Source organism: Plectropomus leopardus, chromosome 20 (genome assembly GCF_026936395.1).
Source record: "Plectropomus leopardus strain MGB_pleo_1.0 chromosome 20, ASM2693639v1, whole genome shotgun sequence".
Taxonomy (NCBI): Eukaryota; Metazoa; Chordata; class Actinopteri; order Perciformes; family Serranidae; genus Plectropomus; species Plectropomus leopardus.
The window spans coordinates 10,155,576-10,168,222 of NC_142195.1; the positions used below are offsets into that span (position 1 = coordinate 10,155,576).

At 38.1% G+C, this 12,647-nt stretch overlaps 2 protein-coding genes across 3 annotated transcripts in view; one reads left to right on the top strand and one right to left on the bottom strand.

The window, feature by feature from the left end:
• The window catches only part of aff1 (ALF transcription elongation factor 1), a 49,427-nt gene extending 46,721 nt beyond the window's left edge, over positions 1-2,706 (top strand). For both annotated transcript variants that reach the window (XM_042508928.2, XM_042508927.2), the window contains one exon: positions 1-2,706. In XM_042508928.2, the coding sequence (XP_042364862.2) occupies positions 1-125 (125 nt within the window). In that variant the 3' untranslated portion in view covers positions 126-2,706.
• LOC121960076 (uncharacterized) overlaps positions 2,520-12,647 on the bottom strand; it is a 26,518-nt gene continuing 16,390 nt past the window's right edge. Inside the window, exons 35-50 of the mRNA XM_088070637.1 lie at positions 12,431-12,608; positions 11,644-11,868; positions 10,529-10,698; positions 10,373-10,443; positions 9,855-9,955; positions 9,632-9,748; positions 8,217-8,354; positions 7,974-8,128; positions 7,691-7,790; positions 7,307-7,542; positions 6,570-6,753; positions 6,185-6,433; positions 5,856-6,038; positions 5,645-5,725; positions 3,320-3,480; positions 2,520-3,227 (exon numbers count right to left, since the gene is read on the bottom strand). Coding sequence (XP_087926763.1) covers positions 3,183-3,227; positions 3,320-3,480; positions 5,645-5,725; positions 5,856-6,038; positions 6,185-6,433; positions 6,570-6,753; positions 7,307-7,542; positions 7,691-7,790; positions 7,974-8,128; positions 8,217-8,354; positions 9,632-9,748; positions 9,855-9,955; positions 10,373-10,443; positions 10,529-10,698; positions 11,644-11,868; positions 12,431-12,608 — 2,394 coding nt within the window. The 3' untranslated portion in view covers positions 2,520-3,182. The remainder of the gene's footprint in view (positions 3,228-3,319; positions 3,481-5,644; positions 5,726-5,855; positions 6,039-6,184; positions 6,434-6,569; positions 6,754-7,306; positions 7,543-7,690; positions 7,791-7,973; positions 8,129-8,216; positions 8,355-9,631; positions 9,749-9,854; positions 9,956-10,372; positions 10,444-10,528; positions 10,699-11,643; positions 11,869-12,430; positions 12,609-12,647) is intronic.

Genomic DNA, 12,647 nt, shown 5'->3' on the forward strand with positions numbered 1-12,647 from the left:
GTCTGCTGACAGAACTGGACGCAGTAATGGGCCCATTGGGTCTAACGTCGAGCATGAGCTCTATGGTCCGTTACACAAGACAAGGCGTCCACTGGCTGAGGCTGGACAGCCAAAAGGTAAAATGACCCAACGACCTGCTCCCGTCACTGAACACCTGCGAGACACCTTGGCCTTTACTTCACCTCTGCGTGTTTAACTCTGATACTGACCTGGACTGTCGCTCAGTGCGAGTTTGCATCACATCACATGGACGTTAATGAGGTAGACAAAGATCTCATGTGACAAGTGTCCCTAAGGACAACACACTGATTATTGCACTTGCTTTTTTTTTTTTTTCCCCTCTCTCTCTCTTTCTCTGGCAGTTTTTATGAACACGAGTTAGTTCTGCTGTACTGGACATATGTCTTTGTTACCTTCCTTTTCCTCTATCGGCTGATATCATGGAATCGTTAGTGAAATCAGGGATGTTTATGCAGGAGTGACCTTAATTGAATTGTGCCATTTGGTGGCTTTATAAGCGTCCCCAGCCTTATCATGTGGTTGTGGTTCAGGTTCAGACTCAGATCTTATTTATAATCACAACTTTTGTTATTAATGTTACTATAAGGCACGAAAATCATTACTCAAATGTATCAGGATTTTTTTTTTCTCTGAAAAAAGAGAGGAAGTACCTTTGTTTCAATCTGAGAAGATGGGATTTGATTTGGATTCAGGGATTTTGTAAAAAAAAAAAAAAAAAAAATTAAAAAAATAAATAAATTCTGCATTTTGTTTCTCCCACCAATCAGTGAGCAGGATCAGCCGCGAGAATTCAGGCGTGGGTGACGTCATTTCTTATCACATTTGTACAGGGTGTAGAAGTTAAATGTGGGGAAATTGTTGCACCCAATGATTAGATTAAATCAGGATTTAGTTTATTTTTTAGCTAATCCCTCGTTGGCATCTATGTTTTCAGTTTTCCTCGTGAGTGTGGCCAGATTCCCACAGCTCTGATTAGAGTGAATCGCACCTCTTGTGCAATAATAAGTGCAGTTATAGGAATAAATGAAATGTGCCATACCATAAAATTATCCTCCTGACAAAATACATGTTGAATGAAGGTAGAATCGTGTATAGATTATGGTGCTGTGCCTATGACAAAGATATATCTGGACATGAATAACGAGAGTAAGTTTCACGATGTCACCTTCCAGAACATTTTCAGCCTAAAAGCTGTTCGGTCTTTATGAATGAAGAAATCTGCGTTTATCGGGTGTAAGTGTAGCATTGGTGGAATTTCAAGGCATAAACATTACTTGGTTTGCATCTTGACTGTCTGTGTCGTCATAAATTCTGAATAGTAGTGTCTCGAACCTGAGGGACTTAAATCTCTGATGGTTTTGTTGGTGCGATTGTTGACGGCTGCAGCTCCGGGTCTAGTTTGTCAGACTAGATTTTACTGTCGTCCTGGTAAAAGAAATTGCACTTGTGCCCTCCTCCTCCTCACTGAACGTCATAGTACAGAAAACATCTTCACCTGCCTGCAAGAACAAAATAAAGGGGGATTACGTTTACATCTTTGACTTTCCTTAGACATAGTGGTGGACGTAGTGGTTAGCATTGGCCGTGATTGTCAGTTTGAGTTTAAGAATAGTGGGACGACCACAGACATGAAACTACAGTAGTGTTCCCTTTTATTTGTTTTTGTACCAGTAAGCTGCCTTCCTCTGTTTCCCACACTTTTCTTGAGTAGCAAATGTTGAGTTGCGCTATGTTTTACTAAAATCTGTGGGAGAAGAATGAATAGCCAAAACTATAGCTTATAAAAGAAAGCACTTTGTTGAGTATTGTAGTTGATTTCAGCACGTTATCGGATAAAGGAACGCCACGTTCCCGAGACCGGCAGGACTGTGCTCGTCTTTACAAGTTTATTGTAACATTGATTCAAAGCAATAAAGTGAGCTCAAGTTTTTTTAGTGAGGTGTTGATGTAGTTAGCGGGTAAAAAAAAAAAGAAAAAAACATTACTTAAGATAAGTGTGTTTCTTGAAATAAGCACCAAGGGGTTTTGAAATGTAGTGCTTGTTCATTCAGTTGGTGTCTGCAGTAACATGATAAAAGGGCTGGACGAGGTTCACAGATTGTCCCTGAATTTATTTTCTCACATGAATGACTAAATTATATTTTTTTTAAGTAATGAGTGAGTACACTGGGATTTTTTTATGTACCGACCATCAGCTCTAGAAATTATCTTTAGAGATTCTTTTTTTTTTTTTACCGCAGATGTCTACACTGCACATGGCGACATTTTGGCATTCATTCAATAGTGCAACTTCAATGGTTTTCTTGTCTTTTCCATCTTTGAATTGTTGGTGCTTCATTTATGGATTACTCAATCAGTTTACACTTCCTGTCCAAATAATTATTTACTGGAATTATGTTCAGAGAGGTTTTTGAAGGATGCTTTTTTTTTTTTCCTTTTGTGAAATATGTAAAGAATTTGTGTTGCAGTGTACAAATGAATAAACACAGAAATGAATGTATTGTTTACTCTTAATTTATTGTAGTTGAAAAAACTACAAAATTTGATGGCAATGGTAAGTAAATAACAGTGAATTACAGATGTTTATGCTGCATTTACATGGAATGAGGTGGACGGCAAATTGGATCATTTTAGTGGATGAGAGAACAGCAGCAATGCTGCTCAGTTAAAATATTTTAACACAACTTACAACAAAATGTTGCGCAGTTCCTTAACAAAGGCAACGTCTGAGTGATCTGAACAATTAGTGGAACTTACTAAAAAAATCACAAAAAATATATTTCATTCTGTTCTTTGTGAAAATTACGGTATCACCATCACTACATATCGTCATGCATGTGTCGTTCTACATTCCTGACATTCTGTCTGACAAATCGTTTTTCTTGTCCACAAGGTATTGCCCATCTGCCTGAGTCCATGTGAACGCAGCATTACTACGGCCATTTAGTACAAATCACTCAAAACATTTAAAAAAAAAACAAAAAACAGTTGCACATCAAAAACGGAAGTGCAACACAGGAAAACAGTTTAAAACGAGCTATTTGTATTAGTGTATTAAAATATTTACAATCAATCTTGTTACACTCTAGAGACCTAAATTAACATTTTCACTGATTTGTTTATAAAGACTTCAACGTACTGTACAACACTGGGATAACTGTTTATGTATCTGATTCTCCTCCGAAGTTTGGGTTGTTGAAAGCCGGCTGCAACAGAAAAACAACAAAACTTAGCACTGACACTTTAAAACTTAACCCAGCGTTCACAGCCAACTCTAACAGGATAATCAACAACTTACCACATCAACGTGAGTGGTTGCGCTGGTCGTTCTCGTCGGCAGGCTGAAGTCGCTGAGTTTATACCCCCGAACTCTGACGATATAGAACAGCAATCCAGCTATCAGGCATAAAACCAAAATGGTTCCTATAATGGCGCCGGCAATCACCCCTCCGTCTGTTTCTGTAACAGAGACACAGCGGATTTTGCAATTTTGGACCACACACTGTACTGTGACTTTTGTATGCCAGTTTGGGCAGCATACTGTATTGTGGCGTTTTTATGCTGTATCATAGTATCCATGACTTTTTTGTATTTTGGACGACAATCATGGATGAAATGCTGCACTATGACCTTTTTATGCTAGTTTGAAAAACATACTGTACAATGACATAATCTAAGATCTTTGACAAAATACGTTACTATGGCGTTTTTAGGTTATTTTGGACGACATGCTGTTTTGGACGAGATACTAGTTTGACTTTTGTACTCAAATTTAGGCAACATACTTTACTATGACTTTTTTTTTGCTATTTTGGACGAAATACAATGCAATGGCTTTTCTGCTGCTATTGTTAAAGGCATAGTATAGTATGGCTGTTTTTTTTCTTGAAGACATACTATACCACTACTTCTTTCTGCAATTTTATATGCGTATTACAGTATGACATTTTCATGCTACTTATGATGACATACATTGGTACAATGCCTTTTGATGACATTCTATACTATGACACTTCAGTCATTTTGTACGACACACTGTACGATGATATTTTATGCTATTTTTGTCGACATACTGTACTATGACTTTTTTATGCTTCATTATAGCAATTTGGATGACATACTATGACATTTCAACCAATTTTTATGCTGACTTTTTCATGCTATTAACTATACTACTACTTTTTTATACTATTTTTGACAACATACTATACTATGAGGTTTGAACGACATGATAATAATTTGAATAGAAATAATAGAATGTTAATTAAGAAAACATACTACATATACTATGATATTTTTGACAACGTACTATGACACAACTCTTTAATGCTATTTTTGACGACACACGATCTATCACTTTTCAGTGCTATTATGGATGACATACTATATAATGACTTTTTAATTGTATTTTGGACGACATACTACACAATTAAATGTTATAAATTAGATATTTTGCACGATATACTTCACAAAGACCTTTTTATGCAACTTTAGAACGACATACTGTAATATGACTTTTTCATGCTATTCTGGATGACATCATATACTATAAATTTTTTTATGCGGATTTAGATGACATACTTTGACTTATGAATCATGCTGTGTCTCATTTATAGACTTTTGGAAGACATACTAGTTTTTCATGCTTTTTTTCCACGATATACTAATCTTGGACTTTTTTGGGCTATTTTGGATGACATACTATTTATATACATTTTTTTTAATGTTATTTTGGATGGCATAGCATACTGGGACTTTTTATGCTGTTCAGTGTACTGTGAATGACATACTGCACTGTGACTTTAATGCAGTGTTATATGACAAACCTTTCTATGACTGTTACATGCTGTTTTGAAAGACATGTTATACTTTGACTTGTTGATGCACTTTTGGACAATTTAGTATGACTTTTTCATGCTTTTGGAGAATATACTGTACTACTGTACTACTACTACTGTACTGTACTGTCTTTTTTTATTTTGGATCATACTATGACTTTATTCTGTTTTTGATTACATAGACTATTTTGGAATATAGCATACTTTGACCTTTTTATGCCATTTTGAAGAGCATACTATAGTGTAACTTTTTTATGTTATTATGGAAGAAATATTAAAGTATGACTTTTTTATGCTATTTCTTATGACATTTGGCCTATACTATGATTTAGTTGTGTACATTTGGACAAGATACTATTCTATGACATCCTCATGCTTTTTGGATGACGTACTATATTATGAGTTTTTTTTGTTGCTATTTTAGACAACATAGCATATTAGGGCTTTTTTATCCATTTCTGGAAAACATACTACACTATGAATGTTGTTATGCAACTACAACTTTACTACTACTTTTTATGCTTGAGTTTTTGGATGACTGTATATTTTTCCATTTTAACGGCTATAACATGCAGCATTTGATTTTGAAGTAGTAATAAAGCTTACATGCAGCATGTCACACAACCTCAAACAGTTTGGGAAAATTTTGTGAACATGTCAAACAAAAGGTCAAACAATGTATATTCAAAACGTTTCCAAAGCATACTGTTTATTTCAAAATGACAAATAAAAAACAAAAAAAAAAGACAGTGAGGAGACTGTATTTAGCATTTTGCCAGACTTACTGTCCCCTGGACCTGGATCTGGACTTGGAGTTGGGTTGTCAGTTGGGAACACTGGACTAAAGTCAGTACTTGTTGTATAGTCTGAAAATAGAGTTTCAAACAGATAAGCTCTTAATCTGCTGCTCATAATATCCAAAATTCTGAGAGGTTTGAGAACCAAAAAAGCTGTTGAAATGAGTGAGCATAATTCGAAAAAACAAAAAATTCTTACACTGCCGGTGGCGGCATACAAAGCCTCTTTTCTGCAAGCAGTTGTTGTCATTCCAGCGTCCGTCCTCGTACATCTCCACGCAGTTCTCCTCGGCCACATCCCCGGGGTGAAATGCTGCGTTGGGCTCACCGGGAGCCCAGTTGAGGAAGCCCACAGACGTCTTATCAGTCCAGCCCCAGCCAACTAACAAATCATACAAACGATGTTACAGTGTCAAAAAAGGTTAGTGCACATTTATTCAAATGTTTTATTTGCAATTAAAAGCTCAGGTGCACGTTAACCCATGAACAATTACTGCTATCATTTTTCTTTTGTGCATTTAAACTTACAGTTGCGATCCCTGGTGAGGCCGATCCAGATGTTGTGATATTTGGTGTAGTTGAGGCTCCTGATGAACTCCACCTCCGCTCTGCTGTGGATGGACGCCAGCTCTGTCCTGGCCGCGTGGCAGTGGTGTCGGGAGTCCGGCCAAGAGTAACCGTCCTTACCATTGTACACGTAGTAACAGTAGCGGCCGTACGGCACCCAGAATGGCAGACACTTCCCATCACCAGCGGCGGGAGTCGGTGGTGGTTTCTCTGAGAGACGGTGTAAGTCACATCAACAACGCTTTGAGTTTTAGACTGTAAATGAAGCCTTTTTGAATTAAGAAAACAGACGAGAGAAAAGGAAGAAAAAGCAGAAGTCAGTTCAGTTTCTCTTTGTGTTGCATACCTTTGGAGATCTTGCAGATGTAGGGTTTAGCTACGTCACACTTGGTGTCGTTCCAGGTCCCGTGGAAAAACGGTGAGCCTTGCATGCTCACGCAGCCCTCATCTTTAATGTTGCTGGGCTCTCCTGGTCCCCACTGAGTGAAGAAAACTGGCCAGCCATCTGTCCACGTGTAGGAGCCATCATCCTATGTTAGAAGAAAATAAAAGCATGGGTTCAGTGATTTGACCATTTCTGCTCCTGCACCATTGACCTGACGGGGAACACCACTGACCGCACGGGACCACAAGGCCCTGCAAATACCCAAACACCCTGCCAGTCACAACAGTAAATTCTTACTTATGCACTGATGAGTTGGTATGAACAACCTAATAATGTAATCTATAATAATACATCACCCCACAGGGGTAATCTTTCTGCAGATACTTGATGTGCATTTGCTAATTATACTTCTATATTTTTACTTAAGTAGGATTTTGAATGCAGGACTTGTAATGGAGTACTTTTACACTGCCATACTGATACTCCTTCTGATAGGTAGTGGGTTGTTTGGTGTGACCTGAGTTTTTCAGTGTTTTACTCAAATAATAAGAACATAAGGATGTGTTTAATGTTGTTGCATATTTATACGCATGTTTATGTATTTCTGATAGTTTTAACCAAGTGTTCAGGGACTTAAATGTCTTTTTAATTTGCAGGTAGTTTGGGTAAACTATTGTGCTTTCCCTCCCAGACAGCACCTGGCGTCTGAGTCCGATCCAGGCATCAAATTTGCCCTGCAGGACCGCTCCAGCGACGAAGGCCTGGTCGTAGCTCATGTCGATGCTGGTCAGGTCGCCTCCTTGCTGCTTGCAGGCTGCCCGAGCAGCGTCCCAGGTCGCCGGCTGCTCAACCAGCTTGTAGCAGTTCTGGTACCAGGAGATGTAGCCATCCAGGCAGGGGCTCTCAGTTGTGGGTGGAGGTTGGATGTCGCTCGCTGTTGTGGAAGCAGATGAAGCAATGATTTTAGTTAGGCCCGAACTAGGATTTAGCTGCTAAATGTTTTAGATATTTCTGTCATTTCTGGTTCTGAAAGGAAATGAATGTTTCTTTACAAAAGAGCAAGAGTTCAAGTGTTTACTGACATTTCTTCCTGTAGCAGACGAAGCTGTGATTTTTATGACAGGCGTCATCGTTCCACTTGCCGCTCACCAGGGGGCCGTGAGTCATCGCTACACAGTGTTCCTGTTGAGAATTTTAAGAAAGCTTCAAGCTATACAACTCTAAGGAGGAGCTTTTTAAGAACAGAGTGAGGTTTTGGTCTCTCGATTCACAATATTTCCTTTCTGTTTTGCTCCAGTTTACATTCATACGTACAAACACACATGTATCAGTTAAGAAACCTTAGTGTAGGTCACATATCCTCACCGTTCCTCCTGCATTGTTGGGCTCTTTGGTGTTCCAGTTGGTATACTTCACAGAGCTGACCCCGTCACTCCAGGTGTACTGATTCTCTTCCAAACGGTCTGACAGGCCGATCCACGTGGGAAGCTCCAAGTCCCTCAGGTAACTAGCAACAAAGTCTGAAGGAGAGCAGAGAATGAAAATATAGAGAGCAGCCTCTTTGACCTAAAGCCACTGGACTGTTTAATTCTCATAGACTTAGCTTACCATTCTCATACTGGTCGTCAATAACTGCCAGCTCTCCTCCTTGGTCTTTGCACCAATTGCGAGCAAAAGTCCAATTGCCTTTAATGTCATTTTTCTTCCCTTTGAACATGAAGCATTTATTCCTAAAAAGCATCCAACCTGGAGGGAAGAAAAGTAAATATCTTACATACAGTTTATGTCATATAGTATGTCATAAAAACATAGAACAAAATGTCATAAAAAGTTGATTCAAATATCTCAGTAAAGTATGTCATAAAAATTCAAATCAAAAGGTCATACGGTGTCACAAGAATTTTCATTAAAAACATCAGGATAGTATGTCAAAGATTTTATTACAAATGCCATGGTATAGTATGTCAGAAAATGTCATAATATATTCTGTCATATGAAAATCATCATAAGTCATAGTATAGTATGGTGCTTACAAATCTTAAAAGATTGCATAGTAAATTATGTTAATAAAAATTAATCTAAAATGTTAAAATAATGTATGTCACTAGAGAGTAATCAAAATTTCATAGTATAGTATGACGCTAAAAAATCTTCACAGTATAGTATGTAACTAGAAAGTCATCAAAAACGTTTTAGTATGTATGACGCTAAAAAAAAAAAAACAACTGTCCTAGTATGTTGCTAAAAAATCATGAAAATGTCATAGTATAGTATCATTGAAGAAATCTCAAAAACTGTCAAACTTTCAGGACATTTTAATGGTATTTTTTTAATTTAAATGCCATAAATAATAAAATCTTGGTTAAAAATGACATAATGTAGTGCGTCATGAAAATAAAATTATAGTCATAGTAAAGTTAATCATAAAAATGTTAAAGTACAGTATGTCAAAAATTTTTATGATGAATGTCTTTTTATAGTCATGAAATCATGAAAAATTAAAGATGTCTTAAAAGTCATGTTATAGTGTAAATCAACTCTTAGTATAGTACACATAGTATGTAATTTTAAAAAATCACAATACAGTATGCCATAAAAAAAAGTATAATATGCCACAAAAAGTCCTGAAAAACTCATGGTATATATTTTGCTATTTAAATAAAATCTAAATATATAAAAGTATGTAATAAAAATGAAATCATAGTAAAGTATGCCATAAAAAATCATAAGCCATAAAATGTTAAAATTCATAATACAAAAATATATATAGTATGTAACAAAAAATGCAATGAAAAATTAATGATATTCATAAAGCATGCCATAAACATTTAGTAAAAAAAGAGACTTTCTAAATTATGCCATAAAAGGTAGAAAAAAGGAGTACTTTACAAAATAATGTCAAAAAAATGTAGGTTTTTGTAGACATTTTCTCTAAAATATATATATATCTGTCAACACCTGCATGTTTTAATATGAAAACATTATAGGTCATTTCATGTTTATATTTAAATTGTGTGTGTTACCTGCTGGGCAATTCCCCTTCCAAGGCTGTGTGGGTGGAGGAGGAGTGTGGATGTCTCCGGGGTTCTTCTTGCAGACGTAGCCTCCAACCCGACCACAGTTGGCATCGTTCCATCCACCTTCACAAGCCAGAGTTTAATGTAAAAATCACCAACTCAGCAAATGTATACTGTAAATAAACAGATCTATGTAGTCTTCATTGTCCAATGAACAGAATTTCAATACCTTGATGTCTGTTCATCTGAACACACTGTTCCTCTCCGTTGGCGTTGTTGGGCTCACCTGGCCCCCAGTGAGTGTATGTGAGGGGGGAGAAGTCCACCCACCTGTGTGGATAAAACAGAGAAACCTTGTTGCTGACCTTCATATGTGCACATCACAAAGAGAAAATCCTCTCTGGAGCAGTGATTTGGATAAAAAAAAATCAGCATCTACTGTACAGACTTTGGCTTTCTCAGCCAAGCAGAGCATCAAAGCTGGAGTTGGTGATGCCATCAGGTTGATACATTTAAGAGTTTTTTATCGATACTTAATTAGTGACTCATATCAAATCCAAAAAGTTTTTTTTCCGTGTAGATTAAAAAGCTTTAAATCAGAAAAAGACTTCATAATCCATAATCCATAATCCATAATCCATATCCTCACTTGTCTGTAATGACCTCCTCCCCACTGTTTAGTAGCCTGAGCTGTACATGATTATAAAGATAACATGCAATTTTGGGGACATTTAGAAATATACGTACATGTATTGTCCACCTGTAATGCCAAACATCCTCAATCCAATCCAAGCTGCAGCAACCTTTCCCGTCCCCACCTGGAGGACGAGTACAACATGACACATACTGTTAACTTATTACTACATATTCTTCTGTAATAAGTACGAGAAAATAGAGCCCCACCATGCTGTTGACGAATGCCTGTTCATTTTTGTTGAGGATGGAGACGAGTAAGGCCTTCTCATGAAAGCAGCGCTCCATAGCCGTGTGGAAGTCTACGATGTCGGTGTCGTTGTAGTAGTAGCAGATGTTGTTGTTCTTCCTCCAGCCAGGGTTGGTACCACAGTCAGTAGCTGAGGGTTAAAACATGACAAAACAAATATGGAGACGATACGATGGCCTTATTATTTTACCCTACAATTATTCCTAAGAGGATGATTTACTTTGTATTATTCGTACAAAAAGAATAATCTACATGGTAATGCATTTTTCCACAACGCTGCCAGTGTGGACACCACAAGCGTGCAACACGCTGCAGTTTGGTGAGGCTGCAATCATGCGCTGCTCATGCATGCAGTGTGATTCTGGTGCAAGGGCAGCAACAGAAAGTTTCTGATCCAACAGGGAGTTGGGAGCAGTCAAGCCCCCGGCGCTGGGGTTTGCTACGGCTGCTAACTGGGGTTCGTCTCTCAAGTTGCTGCCGCTCTTCTCCCAGAAAGGTGGGGAGCGAGGCAGGGGACGCAGTGATTTGAGGCCTTAGTTAATGTGAGTTACATGAACTTCAGATGAAGCTTCGCCGTTATTGACACAGGTTTTGTTTTGTTTATTGTCAGTCTCTTTCAGACTGTTTTTGAGAAGTTCAGCTTCCTTTTTTTGGTTGCTTTGCAGTGTAGGCAGTTGTTGGAATAGCAACTTCTCTACAGGACACTCCAACTTTAAATCAGGCTTTTACCATTTGAAGCAACGTGCACGCCAACCTACATTTTTAGAGCAGCCAATAGGAACGCCCTCTCTCTGAAATGACCTGTGATTGGCCAAAGTCTCCTGTCACAGGCTAGAATTACTAAGGCCTGAAAACAGAGCCAAGAGGAGGCACATAAGTCAAGTCTTCTCTCAAATTTAGATTAGAATATGCTCATAGTGGGAATGACACCCAGAATTAAAATTACCTACCCTGGCTTTAACCAGCCTTTATTTAACCCACTAAAATTAAACACATCTTTTTTCAAAGGAAACACTGCCAAACATGCTTTATCAAAGGTAAAGTTTCACACTCAAACATTCAAGTCGAAGTTTACCTGGCTGAGGAGTTGGGGGTACAGGGGGCAGGATGGGGGTCTTTCCTTTAGCAATCATACATATCCAGTCCTGGTGAGCATCACAGTTGAGGTCGTTCCACCAGGAGATGGTCCCGTTGGTGCTGCTCACCATCTCTACACACTCCTCACGACCCTCGTGGTTGTTGGGCTCCCCAGAGCCCCAGTTGGTGTGGGAGAGAGGTGTGCCATCGCTCCAAGAATAGCCTACATGATGGAAAAAGTCAGTGGTGGAAGAAGTATTCAGATCCTTCACTTAAGCAGAAGTGCTAATACCACACAGTGAAAACACAGGTTGAACATCTACTTTAAGTATGAAAAGTATTAACTGCAGAAAATTCTACAAATAAAAAAAAACCCTCAAAATTGAAAAAAAAAGAAATAACAAAACAGACAAAAAACATCCCCAAAACAAACAGTATAAAAAATCAGAAAAAGACAAAAATGTTTATCAAAATAGCTGACAATGAATTTTCTGTCAAACGACTGATTCATCAACTGACATGGCAGCTGTACTTGTATTAAACTAGATAACTGTAGTAAAGTAAAAAGTACAATATTCCCTCTTAAATTTAGTGGTAGAAATATGAAGTGGCCTGAAAAGAAAATACTGAAGTGAAGTACCTCAAATTAATACTCCAGTACTGCACTTGAGTAAATGTACATTCCACCACTGGGAACAGTATTGAGGTTTTTGTATTGTATTCTTTAATTTTATCCCACTTAGTTTCCATCAGGGCCCGCTTTATAAAACACACGTTAGACTCACCTCCTTCTGTAGGGTTGTGCTTGAGGCCGATCCACTTGCTGCTGGCTTTGCTGTAGAGAGACACGAACTCTTCCTCCTGCTGAGTGTGGATGCTGATCAGATCAGCTCCTCTGGCGATACAGTCCTCACGTGCTGCTCCCCAGCTCTTCTTCAGAGACCAGTCCACATTGTGGAAGAGCTGCAATACATTAGCTAATAAATAAGTACTTCAAAACTG